General features: G+C 32.5%; 1 protein-coding gene across 1 annotated transcript in view; it reads left to right on the forward strand.

The window, feature by feature from the left end:
• The first annotated feature begins 1,803 nt into the window (after nucleotides 1–1,803).
• The window catches only part of LOC127723952 (scavenger receptor class A member 5-like), a 17,969-nt gene continuing 1,782 nt past the window's right edge, over nucleotides 1,804–17,990 (forward strand). Inside the window, exons 1-2 of the mRNA XM_052230668.1 lie at nucleotides 1,804–1,807; nucleotides 4,086–4,233. Of these exons, the coding sequence (XP_052086628.1) occupies nucleotides 1,804–1,807; nucleotides 4,086–4,233 (152 nt within the window). The remainder of the gene's footprint in view (nucleotides 1,808–4,085; nucleotides 4,234–17,990) is intronic.

The following is a 17,990-nucleotide window of genomic DNA, read 5'->3' on the forward strand; positions in this document are numbered from 1 at the left end:
ATCTTAAAGCTTCACTAATTATTATTTATTATGCATTTAATATTCCTCAATCCTAGTAAGTTATATTTTGAAGGTATTGGATATCACTTATAACATATACAAAATCTGTGTTTCTATCAACGTCTTACAATGTTCTTGCCATTGTTGGATCTAGACAATGCGTTGACCTTCAGTTGTTTGTTTGTTTGTTTAACCTTTTGAATAATAATAGGAACACACCAGGAGATAAAATGAACTATACAGTTATTAGACAGTTCTACTTTGCTGATATATTTATATTTAGACATTAAAAAAATAACTTTTCTTTGTAGTGTTAAATTTTTAATTCATTTTATTAAATCTAATTGATATACATAATCCAAATCAGTCCCCTACAGAACTTCTACTTTACTAACCTCATTTAATATAATTAAAATAAAGTAGAACTTTGGTCAAAAACTCATTAGTATTTAAGTATCTATGGATCTACGCTATTCCATATGTTGGGATTGAGCGTTTACAATGAAGGTATATATTCGGAAAAAAATATTTAATAAGTGATATATTTTTCGTTTTGATGTTGCACGAACTACAGTTTGTAACATGAAGTTGCTGATTGGAATTGACAGCTATATATATAATAAAAATTGTCATTGTTTGTATCGATCATTTGTAGACATCCAATTATATTCCCTGCTTCACACTTTGGTCGTGGTAATGGCACAATCTGGTTGAGCAATTTAGAATGTATAGGACACGAGACGGATATATCATTATGCGGAAACAGTGGTTGGGCTAAAGGAAGTTGTAGACATGATGAAGACGTTGGACTAAATTGTGGTAAGCTATATAGTTTTTTTGCTTCTTTGATTGTATATTCACATTTAATATCATTTAAGTTGAAATTAAAATGCTTCTAATTCCCTAGTTTTGTTAATATACGCTAACTCACCAGAGTAGCTTCTATTATCAAAATGTGTGATTCTGCAATCTGTTGCAGCTTCATTTTCATCCATTTCAGTGGAAATAATTGCCTTTGTTTGGCTCGATGTATCATTCTTGTTTATAGTTAAAATATTAACTACTTTAAGACTTAATAGTTCCATAAAGTTGGTGTAAATTTCTATATTTTCATTTCAAAGGACGGCTACAAAGTGAAATACATAAACCTGGATAACATTTCTAGTTTTCTATGTTGTGTCATCTGTACTATTATTTGTCTGTTTGTCTTTTTATTGTTGGCCATGGGGTTGTCAGTTTGTTTTCGATCTATGAGTTTGACTGTCCCTCTGGTATCTTTCGTCTCTATTTTACATACTCGTAGTTGTCATGTAGACCTATGCTTTGCATGGGAATGATCATATAGGTTAGGAATATTTTCCGATTGTTCTACCTATTATTCATTTAAAAAGATAATCAGTTCACAAATGCATGACACATAACTTCTTATTTGTTCTATTTAAAAGAATAGATAGCAGGTCGCAAAAAACGAAACAGACACCCGTTGTCACAATATCTGAAACAAATCAATACAACATACTATGATAAACGTACACTGCACATGCTGAATAAGTGATTTTGTTGTCGGTTTTAGTGTTACTATATAACGTTATAACCATTATATTTTCTTGTTATTACTATAATGGAAAGTTTTGTATTAACCATTGCATCGACTTTTAGACATACAAGTCCGGCTAACCAATGGTTCTTCCTCAACAGAGGGAAGAGTTGAAGTATTCCATGACAATATATGGGGAACAATCTGTAACACAAGTTTTGATGTCAATGATGCCAAGGTCATTTGTGGAATGCTTGGATATAAAAATGCGTAAGTAAAAGTTTTAATACACTGGGCAATAATGCGAATCTGTAATTGAAGCATGCTCAGTTTTTTTTAGCGAATACAAAGTAAACACTATATAATACGCTTAGCTAAGAATAGATACACCACAAGCAAAACCGATACATTTAATTTTGAAATATGATAAGAAGTGAGTCCATGTCGATTAGAATATTGCACAATCAAAACAGCAGTATTTTTTAATTGTACTTAACATCATCTTTAAAGAGCTTTGTAAAATTTACAAATGGTGTCCCGAACGATGCAGAAATGTTTAAAAAGTCTATAATACATTATGCTATGTTATGATATATTAGAAAAGTGTTTGGCATAAACATTCTTTATATAAAGACAATGGATTCAATTTCTAGCCATATCTAAACTCAATCACAACTAAGTATGAAGAAAAAGAAGGGTGTAAGATATTAAATGAATGTTCAAACTCATCCGTTTAAAAAAACTGACAATACAATGGCCAAAAAAAAAATGAAGAAAAAAAATCCCGAACAGACAAACAGTCTACAAAGCATTACACGGAAAAAGACTAAAGACTGAGTAACACGAACCCCACAAAAACCGGGGAGATCTCAGGTGTTCGGATGGCAAATCAGACCACCTCCTTATGTGGCACCCGTCGTTTTGTTCATGAAAGTGCATATTCGATGATAAGTCTCATTGAATTATATCACATTCGAGGAAAAAGAACGAGATTGTAAAACAGATCTACGATGAGTTTTCTAAAACTTGAAGAAAAACAAATGTATTGGACACGGAAGGAAAAAAAAACCACATATATTTCAAATCTAGAAAGAAACATTATTATCATTTATTAACATTTGTAAGATAAATAATCAATCAAAAATTATTACACCAGGGTTTTCGATATCACAAACTAGTCAAAACATTTACTAAATTTTATCATCGGTATAAGGACATCATTCGTAAATATAGCTCAACATGCAGACTTCTTATACGTTCAGGTATTTCACATCCAATTTTTTATGGAAATATTCTTTATAAAGCACAAAAATGTCAGTATTCACCTCTGAAGCTAACAAAACCTTTAAATAGACTTATTAAGAAGGGATATAGTTACGATACTGTTGTCAGGTCATTAAAGATTGCATATTTTGGCGTTAATATTGTTTCACTTGTTGGGTCTTTGCATCGGCACTAAACACATTTATTTAAAAACCAGTTGTTGGCATGACACGGGTTATTTTCTTCTCATATAGGTTTTGATGGGATGATACTAAACCCCTAACGGGAAGGATTGTGCCTGATATTCATATGATGAAGACATAATCTTTCAATCAGTTTAATTGAAGTCTGGAGCTGGCATGTCAGTTAACTGCTAGTAGTCTGTTGTTATTTATGTATTTTTGTCATTTTGTTTATTTTCTTTGGTTACATCTTCTGATATCAGACTCGGACTTTTCTTGAACTGAATTTTAATGTGCGTATTGTTATGCGTTTACTTTTCTACATTGGCTAGAGGTATAGGGGGAGGGTTGAGATCTCATAAACATGTTTAACCCCGCCGCATTATCACTGAACTAGTATATATATTTGTTTAGGGGCCAGCTGAAGGACGCCTCCGGGTGCGGGAATTTCACGCTGCATTGAAGACCTGTTGGTGACCTTCTGTTGTTGTCTGTTCTATGGTCGGGTTGTTGTCTCTTTGACATATTCCCCATTTCCATTCTCAATTTTAATCAATATTAATTAAAAGGAACAAACGATGAAATTAAACATGTATTACAGCTTGGTAAGAGAGAGAGACAGAGAGACGCGGATAGTTTTGTTACAAAATTTCGGAACAATACAGATATGGCACTGTTAGCTAGCACCCTTATTAATAACAACGTATATCCTAGATTGACACACGGACAATTTTAAATGATTATATGTATTGTTTAATTGGTTTTTTTTCAGACAAGCAACAGTTTACCCAGTTTCAAAGTTTGGCAAAGGAATAAACGATATTTGGATGGACAATCTGGACTGCATTGGGAATGAACTTGATATTAGTAATTGTTCCTTTCGAGGTTGGGGAGACGCCAATTGTACTCATTTTATGGACGTTGGCATTGCATGTGGTATGTAAAAATGATACTTTTGAGTTAAAATAACAGAACATGTCTTATTGAACATATGTTCAGTACAGTTAGATTGACTAAAGCCTCTGTCTTACTAACGTCTTTTTTTTAGTAATGTATTTTGAATGATCAACCATTATAACATTTTTGCTTTTTATTTCCTTCAGTAACTCCAGTTAGGTTAAGTGGTGGAAGCAAACCTACGGAAGGTCGCGTGGAAGTCTATCACAATGGAACTTGGGGAACAATTTGTGACGATATGTTTGATATCAACGATGCAAGGGTCTTATGTCATACTTTAGGTTTCAGCTCGTCGTAAGTATAAGGTTTCTGACTCCAAATTAAATTTATTTAAGTTATACAAACCAATACATCGCATACAAACCTCATTATGAAACTGAATTGGCCTTTCATATCTGAGATATAAACCTGGACGTTATACCTTGTAGTAAAAAAAATAAAGGTTTGATTGAATTGATTGATTGATTTGTTTGAAGCAGTAGTAATCAGCAAGATGCATCTGTACACCAAATATTTTTTATACGTTCTGCAGTATCAGAGATCTGAATTCGGATTAAAACTAAAGTTTACAAGCATAATCAAAGCTACTGAGCGATACAACAGATCATTTGGCCATCATCTTAGCAGTTGATCACTCATGTATAGCTGTAACTGAACACCAATCTAATTGCGTTATAAGTTCTTGAAAAATAACTTGGGAATTGGAGACGTGAGTAGATAAGGCAATTGACATCGGGGTCTCAAAATCTATGATACAACTTTCTTGGGGCCATTTAAGATGAATGTAATGAATATATAGTATCCCCCCCCCCCCCCAATCACCTTAGCACTTGATCACTCATTTAAAATTGCATCTGAACACCAATCTAAATGCGTTATTAGTTCCCCAAAGAAGAAAAAAGAAGTACGATAGAAAAACAACTTTCTGGCCTCACATGTAACAAAAAAGTAAAATCCATCTATATCAATTTTAAGAGGTAAAGTATGGAACCATTTTAAGCACAGTTTTTTGACAATTAGATATGAGCATTAACAAATGTAAGAATTTTTTTTTATCTACACCAACACATTTTTAAAACATTGTGTTACTTAATAATTTTGGGGGAGACTCTGGTTCGGGACAATATCTTGAAATGAGGATATTCTGGAAGTTTTTGATCAAATACAAGAATTTTTTAGCACTAACGTGAGATATTTTAGACAAAGTTCCAAATGTAAATGATGATCATATTTTATAGACTAATGCTATTGCTACTCAGATAACAAGTTTGCTACTCTGATAACGAGTAATGCAATTTGATATAATCCTAAAGATTTTGATTTTCGAATTCAATGGGCCATAGTAAAACAGAGGCTGATGATACCAAATGATTATCAAACTCATTAGTTGAAAACGCGATAACAAAGCCATGGCAAACAAACGAAAAATGACCAAAAGACAAACATCAGCCTACTAAACACCACAAAGATAACTAAAAACTGAGCACCAAAAACCCCACCAAAGCAAGCGACATCGTTTTACTTTTTCGATCCTAAATTGGAATGGATATAATTTTAAAAGTGAAATGGGTACAATAAATTTACCCCCCTCCCCCCAACAACAATGAATTTTTAATGAGGTTGAAAACAACAATTCATACTATACCATTTTGTCTAAATATGATAAAGACAGTTTACCTGAATATTTTTCTTATCCTGATCACCGAACAGCCCAGAAATTCGATTGTTTTGTGCATAAAGGCCAAATTATTTTTCGTTACTGATGAATGCAAATCCCAAAAAGCGGTGTGGACGACATTCATCAAACATTATATACAGTGTCGGGAGCTGACGCCTTGTCGTCCATCATTTGGTCGTCCTTACGCCTAATCGTTGGTCCGACACAAATGCTTTTGGAATGGAATCTTATCTTTTCCCTTGCTTAACTAAAATGAAACAATATTATTCCGTTGGAAGATGTTAATCTTTTTGAATTTAGGACCAATGGTCAGAGTTTAAGGTTGCTGTTATATAAAAAAAAAACCAAACCAAACCGAAAAACATAAATTAAGTGACAAATATTCAACAAACACACAATGATTCGGAACCATTCATGGTCACATTTCCTAAAAAAGGACTGAACATATAGAATTATCCTGATAATGATGTACGATCTGTATTTTTCTGTGTAATTTTTTAAGGTTCACATGTTTTTCCAAAAACTTGATATTTGATAGTAGAAAAGGTAAATTAGTCGAAGGTTAAGTACACGATTTCCAAAAATATATACAGCTTTACATGTACATGATATGAACATGTTATGCTGGATAAATTTCCTTTACTGTTTAATTTTCAAGAATATGTATACTTGGCAAGTGCCTCGCATACCGGATGGGTTAGTCCGGGTAATGAGACCTTTGTACAAATGTTTTGATATATTGTGCTCCCCAAGACCATGAAGACTATCGTTAAAAATGCCTATTTTGTTAGAACAAGTTTTTTCAATTATCACACTGCTTGTAAGGTATATATAAATGAGTAATACATTTAATATTCCAAAGTTTAATTCTGTTTAAAAAAACCAAGTGGACATCGATTTGATTATGCACTGTTGTTGATGGTCTACAAGTGAATGTTATTATTAAGAACATAAATATAATTTGCCCCTTTGATAATTGCATTTTTTCACGTTATTGTTTCCAAATATATAATTCATAAATACCAAAACAAGAAGACAAAAAACGCTAATCTGCACGAGGATTGTTATATATAATATCATATTCATTATAGGAAAAATTATGAAGAGTTTTAATTTTTTCTTAAAGGGAAATATTCACTATGAAGTATAAGTTTGTAACGCAATTTATCCCTTGAAAAATAGCTACTAATCATTGCTTATAAGTAATTTACGTCATTTTTTAGACACCCAGTTATTCCCAAACAGACACCATATGGTAGCTTTTTAAGCAATACACCAGTTCTAATGGACGATCTTAAGTGCTTGGGGACAGAAACGGATATTGCTAACTGCAGATTTAATGGATGGGGAAGATCAGACTGTACATACCAAGAATCAATATCGATAAGCTGTGGTGAGTGCCTTTGAAATGACATTTTTAAGATTTCAAAGACAGTGAAACTACGTGCTAACAGCATGGCTTGATGATTCGATGTTGTTTCAGACTTAAAAACAAAATCAAATTGACAAAAAAAATCTTCAAAATAGGATATGTAGAACAAAAGCACATTAATTAGTCATAGGAAAGAACTTTTAATACTGGTTTTTATTATTCCCCCAGTTTACGTAACTATGTAACCTTAATTTGTATTTTCAATCGATTTAAGAGCTTGGAACATCGGTGAACTATGGGGGCTTTATTATGACACCTTTAATAAACCCTTGAATTTTGTCTTTATATATTGCTTTGTTTTTTCTACTCTCTCTTTTTGTTGTTGTGTTTTTAAAGGTTTTTGCTGCTCGATCCAACCTAAGCTTGTAGAATTGATATTAGCTAATGACGTAGATGTAAGAAAATGACGTGAATGTTCATGTCAAGGATATGCGAAAGAGCTTTTATGTTTGAAATCTAAGCTTTAAATTTTTAGTGGGTAAAGAGGACGGGATTGTGGTAATGTCAAGTAAATGAATTAATAAATGTTATATAGATATAACTTGTTATTCTTGATAAACACATTATTAACAGCAAAACTGATGTGGTTAAACTATAACTTGTTATGTAATTTTCACGGAATTCCTATGAAAATAAAATAGCAAAGATAATACTTTATTTGTTTTATTTTAAACAAAATTATATATTTATTCACCAAATATTCCGTTGAATAGTAACGCTTAAAGTCCAAAAACTTTTTATCATAAAATGTGAAAATACAATTTTATCAGTAGTACATACACATATATTCTTTGGTCGGGTTGTTGTGTCTTTGATACATTCCCCATTTTCATTCTCAATTTTACTTTTGTTTGTTAACAACATTGTATTTTTCCTAATCAAACATGCTGTTTTATAGTTACACTTAGAATCCAAATTCCACGAAGAATGTAATGTGAAAATTGCTAGTCAAATCAAAGATACTACTGTTTGTTTTTAAAAAAATTATTTATTTTTCGATACAAAATTCAATTAAATATGCTGTTTTAATTTGTAACTACACTAAGAGCTCAAACCCTCCTTATCATAACATATACAAAATGCAAGAGTATAGATGCCATTTTGTTTTTTTTAACAACACTATATATTTTGTCAGCAAATAAGCTGTTTTAATAGTGCACTTAGAGTCAAAATCCCCTGATGCCATTTTGTTTTTTTTAACAACACTATATATTTTGTCAGCAAATAAGCTGTTTTAATAGTGCACTTAGAGTCAAAATCCCCTTTCCACATTTCCAAAAAATGGGAAAAATGCAATAAACATGCGTTAACATTGATATGGTCATACTAATAATTTAACTGTTTGCAAAACTTTCGGCTTTTCTATCTCAGAAATATATTACCTTTGCTGTATTTGGTCAAACTTTTAGGAATACTGGGTCCTCAAAAGAGGGACGAAAGATACCAGAGGGACAGTCAAACTCATAGATCAAAAACAAACTGATGACGCCATGGCCAGAAATAAAAATAATAGTACAGATGACACAACATAGAAAACAAGACTAAGCAACACGAACCCCATTAAAAACTGGGGGTGATCTCAGGTGCTCCGGAAGGGTATGCAGATTCTGCTCCACATGTGGCACCCGTCGTGTTGCTTATGTTATTACAAATCCGGTAAATAATCAAATTTGGTAAGTCACATTCGTGAAAAGGGAGGGTATTGTAGTTACGACATAAGGAACATATCCGATATCATCTGTGAAACGGTTATTCCATAACGGTCAACCAACTCGTGATGGCGTCCGTAAAATTAACGAAGGGATGATTTCAACTTCACCATTTGGAACTCTTGGTTTAATAGCTTCCTTGTGCGCAGCAATCCTCTATCAAGGAAATCATGATAGGAAACACAAGCCCGGGAATATCGTATCAATTGGGAGATATATACTCTTTATGCAGGCGCTGCTGGAATGTTGCTACATAGAAATGGAAAGTTCACAATTGGGAAACTGAAATACTCTTCAACTTCGTACTTTATTTTGCCTTTTTAACTTTTTTTTATTCGAGCGTCACTGATGAGCCTTTTGTAGATGAAACGCGCGTCCGGCGTACAAAATTGCAATCCTGTTATCTATGATGAGTTTATATACTACATTTGTTTTTATTAACAAAATTAAACGGATTTGATTTTTTTGATTTGTTGTTTTCATTAAATCTTTCGATGAACGTTATCCAAGTCAAGAAGCATTTTGTCTTGTATAAAGCTATGAATACTCGTAATGATGTAACTTTAGAGCTGAAACATGTTATAATTGTATGGTTTTTGGACAGGTCTGGATATCCGGACGAAATCAAATTCCATGGAAATACTTGAAGTTAAGGTATTTGGACGGTGGGGAACTGTGTGTGCTGATGGATTTGGTTATGAAGAAGCTACTGTTGCATGTCGTATGTTGGGATATCAAAATCAGTATGTGAATTAAATGGTTATGCCAAGTATTAAACTTGAAATAGAACCTATATCCTGTATTATTTGCCGTAAACTGAAGGCATAAAAGAGGTACAACTTTCCACCAACGACTTAAGGAAATGATGTGAATTGCTACAGGTCACCGTTCGTCCTTATTTGCAAATATTTAAGGCGTCATTTAGTATATCATCTTTTTATTTTTTCTTTACACTAAAATAAGAAAAGAAAGCAATCAATCTTTGTCGTCTCATTTGACTCCTTGATTCTAAACAAGCTATGCACAGTTCTTGCAACCTTATGCTTTACTCTTTGGCTGAAACAGGACAGATCGGTTGATAATTTGCAACTAATTGATGCTTGATCCATAGATCAATATCGTATTTGCAGTATTGAAACAATCCTATGTGAGAAAATAAAATTCTTATAAAAACGAAGTTTAATATCAATACGCGACAAAAGCAAACATAGACGAAGACACCTATACCGAACTGTTTTGTTAATAAAAATGTACAAAATATTTTTTTAAGCATACTAGTTATCTGTTATATTAGTACATTTATTAACAGCGTGTTACATAAAAAAACCCGAATATGTGCTAATAATGATCAGCACCAATGTTATACATCTGCTTACCCTTCTCGAGCACATGTGATCACCCCAATATTTGGTTGGATTTTTCGTTTTTTAAACTTTCTAAGTAGTTGTTGTTTTAAATTTGTGTGTGTCGTGTCGTCGTTTTTCGTTTTGGTCATAGTTTTGTCGGTCTTTTTTTCGACTAATAATTTTTTTTTATCCATTCAGATATTTTTTTTCACATTCAATTAATTGTCATTATTCCAATCTTGTTTCTTTTCGTCTGTTAACGTTCATTTTTATGCACCCCTCATTTGTCTCTTCACTACAGTCAGTTTTCCTTGAGGAAAAATGATTTTTAGAATAATTTTTGAATCAATATTGAAGTTTTAGGGATAAAACCATTGCATTGTATTCTCTTTTGTTTTATTGCATATCAAGTACATGAAGTAGCATTACTTAAAACCACATTGTGTACTTTTTGTACCTAAGGGAAGATTGTTTTGTCATAAATAAGAATAGGAACCTGCATTTACACTTTTTTGCTACCATTTAGTAGGAGGGAATTTATTGAAACTGAAAACCATGTACTGGCATTGAACTCCGTATTTCTTGTATACTTAGGAATGCATATTTGGAATAAAATGTTAGTACTATAAGTTTACAACTATTAAAAAAATTGATCGGTATTCATGAAGAACGCCAATGTTTCTTCTTTTTTATTGAAGATCATGTACCTGTATTCGCGTGTTTCATAAAATAATGACAAATGTAAAAGTAGAGATTCTAAACTGTTTGTTCTGTATTATTTTAAGTTCCACCTTTTCTTATTATCAAATCAGTATTCTCGGAACACCAGGATGGGATTTTTTTTTAATAAAATGTAATGAATATTTGAGCATAGATTTTAATAAATTGTTTTTCAATGATTAAGTGCACATACTTCTTCTTTCATTGCAACATATATTGTACCGGTATTTAAAATAAGTACTTTTGATCTTGGTTCCTGAGGATGTGTAGCCTTTTCGTGAAGTGTGAATACGATGATAAGCTTGCTTTTTTAAGAGGGACAATATTGCTTCTTTCTATTTTATATCATATACTGTTATAGGAATTCAGTACTCCTGCTTTCTAAGAATGGATTTTTTTTCATAAAATGTGAAAACCTTAAGAATAGAGGCACTAGACTATGTTTTTGCTAGCCTGAATTGGTAAAGAGTCCACATTTATCTTTCTTTTGTTGGAAAGATTTACTTTTATTAGAAATCAATACTACTGGTTCCTCATGAGAGGTTGATTTTTATGAAAAGTGAAAACTACAAGAGCAAATATATTACTTTTGCTATTTAACAAATTTATATATTTCTTCACCACATATGCTGTTTTAAAATAGTTACACCTGCGATCATTACCAGTGTTTAGTGGGGTTCGTGTTGCTCAGTCTTTTAATTTTTGTGTACTGTTGTCCTTTTGGTATCTTTGCCCCTCTTTTAGTTCCATCGACGACAGGGGCCTCGGTTGCCGAGTAGTCAAGGTAATCGCACTACTATATCACTAGCCTGACAGCACTGAAGTTGTGAGTTCGATTCCCGAAAGTGGCAGGTGCGCTCCGATCATGATTGACAATGATTGTCAGTTTTCCTACAGAAGGTCGGTGGTTCTCGTCGGGCACTACAGCGTCCTCTCCCAAAAAAATTGACCGCCCCAAAATAGCACAATAGTACTTAACGTGGCGTTAAACACTTATCAATCAAACAACCTTTTGGTGCTTATGTAAACACCTCAATCTCCCTTTCTATCTTTCTCGACATAGTTATTAAATTGTTAAATCATTATCATTCATCCTAGTGTAAGTGAGGACAAATACAGACGAAGGTGAATATTAGACAATGATGATATCACACAATGTATTTGATTTACTATAAACAATATGCAGAAAAGGCATAAGCCAGTTGAATCTTTTATCCATGTATGTTCTATGCATCTTATCTCTAATCGCTAAAAATGAAAACACGAAGCGGAATATCTGAAAGCCTAGGATGTAAAAGAACAAAGACAGTTGAAGAAATTTTATGCCAAACAGGACATATAAACACGAATCTATATAAGGTCAACATTTCCGTCATGAATTGAAACCTTAGTTTCTTAATAATTTATAAACAGACAATTTAACATGTTTTATAGACATGATAGAGGTTGGTTATGAATCTTTTCAGTGCCAAAATGACTACTTAGATAACGTAAAGGTAGTTATGTCAACAAAACAATATATAATTATCAGATTATATTGTAAAAAGATAAAGAATCAATATCTATTAAATTGTGGCAGTAACATCTGGTTTATCATTTTTCTAGCGTTGTGTCGATAACAGACAGGCAAAATTGAAAGCTGAATTGCAGTCGATGCACTATTTCGTAATCTTGTTATCCATTTGCTAGTAAATAATAGACGCCTTCATCTCTCAAGATCTTCATCCTGTCATTTGCAAGTCAGGTATTCTGTCTTTAACAAACATTTTGATATTGTGATATATTGTTCAATTAATTTTATAGACTTTGGTATCAATCTATATATGTGTCTTTTTAATTGTATTTAATTCAGAAAAACAGAAGTACATCCATCGAAGACATTATTAGACCAGGTGGGAATGAGCAACATAAAGTGTTTTGGTGTTGAACACGATATTCGGAAATGTCAGTTTAACACAGATTATTCAAGGACTTGCAAGAATACAGTTGTTTTAAAATGTATTCCTGGTGAGTATGTTTCCACACATTTAAATACACAAACACCATCAACAAAAAAGCGCACTATAATTCAATTCATTTGTTTTCTATTTTGCCGACTCAATGCTAGTAATTTCTATGTTGTTCTTGAAGTCAATTTTTATATTCATATTTGAAAAAAGAATTTCCATTTGTTAAATCTGACAAAGAACAATTTGAATGATTTTAAATTATTTCATTTGAGGTTGAACACTATTGATCGTCCTGTTAACTATTATACATGAATGGTACTAAAGATAAACACGTGTGTTCTGCATGTTATAATTGTTATTATTTAATATCCGTTGCTTTTCTTTTCATTCTCAACATGCAAATTTTGTTTTTGATTCATAGAGCTTTTGAAAATCATTCCCATTAACCAAACACTATTCTTTGTAAGGATTATCTTCCCTTGGACTGTTTTTGGACGTAACCGAAAAAAAATGACAAACTTATTTATTTAAATTGTCTATTGTATCCCAAAGATGCTAAGAGTTTGACAGAAGCAATTCGTTTTTTTTTATTTTAGTAAACGGTATGTTGCTTTTACACATGAATTCAAGGGATTTCCAAATTTGAAAGCCTTGAACCATACTTTGTAATTGAGGTCAAGATTATGTTCCAATTTTTAAAACTGCAAAAGATTAATTTCAAAGGAATAGTGCAAACTGTCCGGGGTATTAGAGATACATATTTGATACCTTTGACTGTAGTAAGACAATGACTTCTCAACGCATTTATTGCCTATAAAATTAAATATGATGGATTATAACATTAAACTAGTACAATACTCAGTAATAAGATCATTTGGATACGGATTTGAGGCTTGCAACCTTTCAAAGAGTCAACAGGAAGTAACCTTTTGCAACAAGAAATAGTTGTTTTTGAATTTTTTTTCTTAAACTTTCCTATAGCAAGCACATATCTTTTGAAAGAGTCGAAGGTAAGTTATCTTGTCTAACCTGACGTTAACATGAAGTAGATAATTCATAATTCAGATCAATTATTTTCCGCCATTTATTTTTTTAATAAGTATAAGAGAACCTAATATTCGACCAATGAAATTACTTTTTGTTTACACATCATCCCTTATGTCATTAGTTCGAAACTTACGTATTTGTGGAATTGGTGTAAGGTACATGTAAGCTATCTTCTGACATCGGAAGTTATTAATTAAACTGAAAAGTACATGCACTATTTGTATCTTCATTTTTCAATCGAAAAAAAAAATGGATGTTGAATGACCTTCTGTTATTCTCACAACACTTTTTATTTAATTGTTTTCAAGTTATTTAATATTTGAAAAAAGAAAGATCTAAATAATGGACTTAAATGCTATAAATTCACCGGAAATCCAATGAAAGTAAAAAGTAAAAAACTTCCTTTTATGCAAAGGCCGTTGGGTATTCATCACATTCGCACAGAGCTTTATTCACAATCCCTTTCCTGACCTCATTCTCTGTACTACTTATGTTTGGAAATCGTTTTTACAAACCCCATTCAAACAATTACAAACGCACATCTATCACCTCAGATAGTGCCAGTCGCAAACTCCCAGACCGGTTCTCATTGGAAAAGATGAAAATGAAAATGATGAAAATTATATTTTTAAAACTTTCCTTTGCCAGCAAAGGTCACGATGACATTAACTTGGGCAATATTCTCATCATAAATCAGTTCACTCGAAAATGCCTCCCTATTCAAAGATCAATCTGTACCTTTCACCTATTATACGCTAGTAATTCCTTTTTAGTCTGAAACGGTACGTTTGATCTAAACAGGATGAACAATAAATTATTCAGAATTTCAGTCGATTTTCAGACTTATCCATTGTTGTAATTTGAGTACCGTTCAAAATGCTTGATTAAAGTCGATCCGGTACTGTTCAGTAGCATTTCAGATCATTCAAGAAGATGTTGAGTACAGGTAAATATCAACTACTGAACATTCTTGATATAGACTGAACAGATCTTAATTGACTGCTAGTGATACCTTTGCAAAACTAATTGCGACTTGAATTTTCAATTACAAACACATGTTGCAGGATCTCAATATTGACGACTTTAAGTTCAACCCCTAATTAAGCCTGTGATAGTTCCACATTTATATATTATCATGTTAGCCATATTGTTACAGGTTATCTGAACATTGTTAATAACTTTTCTCTGCGAATGTGTTATCTAAAAGGCTCGAAATATCTTAAGCCTTAATCCATTAATTGTAACTGGAAACATAACTACAAATTCAAAGTACTGGTGGATTCAGTCGATGATTATGCCAGCCAATAGGCTAAACGCAAAAAAAAAAAAAAAAAAAAAAAAAGTAGATACCCTTTTCGAATGGGTGCAGACAGTGAAGATTTTGAAAAAAAATCATAGAAAGCAAAAACTGAATGGGTCTATGAATAGACATACCGCATCGATCTTTAAAGAGCCAAATGTTGATAAGCACTTGTCCTACTTCCATGACATATATGTTGTTGTTCGCAGATAAAGTCAAAAACAACATTGTTGTTTTTTAGCTCATCTGACCCAAAGTACCAAGCGAGCATTTATCATCACTTGGCGTCTGCGTATTCCGTCGTCGTCTGTCGTTAACTTTTACAAAAATTTTCTCCTCCGAAACTACTGGGCCAAAGTTAACCAAACTTGGCCACAATCATAATTCAGGTATCTTGTTTAAAAAAATGTGTTCGACGACTCCGTCTGCCAATTTAAGATGTGCGCCGTGGCTAAAAGTAGAACATAGGCGTACAATGCAGTTTCTGGCTTATATCTCTGACACTAAAGCATTTAGAGCAAATCTGACAGGGGGTGAAAATGTTCATCAGATTTAGATCTATCTGCCCATAAATTTTCAGACGAATCAGACAACCCGTTGTAGGGTTGCTGCCCCTGAATTAATAATTTTAAGGAAATTTTACAGTTTTTGGTTATCATATTGAATATCATTATAGATAGAGGTAAACTTAAAACAGCAATAATGTTCAGCAAAGTAAGGTCTACAAATAAGTCAACAAGACCAAAATTGTCAATTGACCCCATAAGGAGTAATTGCCCTTTATAGTCAATTTTCAACAATTTTTCTTAAATTTTTGTAATCTTTTACAAAAATCTTCTCCACCTAATCTACTGAACCAAAAAGATTTAACTTAGCCACAATTTTCAATAGGAAATCTAAATAGAAAAATGTATCCGATGACCCTGCCATCTAACCAACATGGCCGCCATGGCTAAACATAGAACATAGGGGTTTACTATAGAAGTTTATGGGAAAACTGTAAAAAAAAAACAATTTCAAATGGTCACAACATGAAAACTAATTTAAATAATGATATGTGGTCTTTAGTAACTATTGTATTACTACAATTGGATGACCTACTTTTTATTTAACTACTGGGCCAAATTAAACCAAACTTGACCTCAATCATTATTATGGTATCTAATACTATTCATTATAATTTAAACCTTACTATACATGATTTTCAAAACCACAGTAGATACAGGTGAGCGAAACAGACTCTTAAGAGCCTCTAGTTTGTAAATCACATTACATAAACTGATTGATAAAAGGATAAGGTATTGACAATTCGCTTGGAAACTCAACATATACCAATGACACTTACCAAGCAGAAAATCCTGAATAATCAAATGTCTGTTCTAATTTCCTTTTGAAATTTAACCCAAATTGAAAAACAAAATTGATCTTTCTCCCCTGTCTTGGATACCCAAAGTACCCTGCAAACAACGTTATATTGCCAAGTCTTTCACGTGATCCAGGAAGACTCGATCTGAATTATTAACATTAATTTTATCCACGATCAAAGCCGGGAATCAAAATTTGGGGAGCCCTGATTCATATGATGATACTACGAAATTCCCTTTATCTGTTAGAGTATATATAATCTTCGTCTCTCTCCTCTTTCAATGATTTTAAAACATACACATGTATTTTCAATACCAAACTACGGACAAATTGAAAAAATTGGCCCTTCATTGTTTCATAAAATAACGATGGCCAACGTAAATGTTTCTTGTCGGATGGAGGGATACAAAAACTGTTCTGAATCAACAAAACATTTTCTGAAGGTGTCATTGTCAAGATGCATGATATATTGATTCATAACACTTTTATCACGTTTAGAGGACGTGGTGTTTTCAACAATTATTTGGATTTCCAATGAGAACAAAATATGTTTCCCTTCTTGCCGACTTGTTCCTTAAATCATATGAACATGATAAAATTTGATGAATTTGAACGACTGTTACCCATCTTTTAAAAAAAAATGATTGAACAGATAGAAATAAATCTTGACTTACATCTAGAAAATGACAATGAGGGTCGATTGAGAACAAATCTTTTCCACAAAAGATATGAGATGTCAGCTTCAAAATTGCCAACCTTCCACTTCTATCTAGCAACATTTCGGTAGCGCCTACATATGGAGTATATATCTCCATTTGATACGAATATCCAGGACTCTGATTTCTATAATGATTCCTCGAATGTGACTTTCCTAATAAGACTTATCACAGGGTTTGTACTGATATGAGCAACACGACAGTTGTGACATATAGATCTGTTTTCCCTCTAGGAGCATCTGAGAACGTCTCAAGTTTTTGGTTTGGCTCGTATTGCTCAGTCCTTTTCCTGGGGTTTTTCCTGTTGACTGGCTTTTTGTCATTTTTTTGTTCTTTCCAATGGCATTGTCAGTACGTTTTCGACTTAACAATTTTAATAACCTGTTGGTATCTTTCGCCTCTATTCTATATTCTAACTCTAGTGAACTAGTGAATTTTCAAAATACTTATGTTTTATACAGAATCATTTACTACTCAGGAATCGATTATTTTGAGAGTTACACATTTCATTTCAGCGGTGGTGTTAGCAAATTGATATGATAAATTCCTAAAACATTTGTTGCTTGTCTGAAAGTATTTACGTTCTTTGATGATACATTCATCGAAAAGTCACAATAATAATACGTTTTAACATTTAATATCAAGGTTGCACTTTGTAAATTCAGCTGTTTCACAAACCAAGCCTCTTTTGAAGAGATATATAATATTCATAGATATTTTGTTTTGTTTACGTACTAGTTCCCAGCTATGATCTCTATGTTTCATCTCATAGAGAGATAACTTGGGAAT

This window comes from Mytilus californianus, unplaced genomic scaffold, assembly GCF_021869535.1.
Source record: "Mytilus californianus isolate M0D057914Y unplaced genomic scaffold, xbMytCali1.0.p SCAF_13, whole genome shotgun sequence".
In the NCBI taxonomy this organism is placed as follows: domain Eukaryota; kingdom Metazoa; phylum Mollusca; class Bivalvia; order Mytilida; family Mytilidae; genus Mytilus; species Mytilus californianus.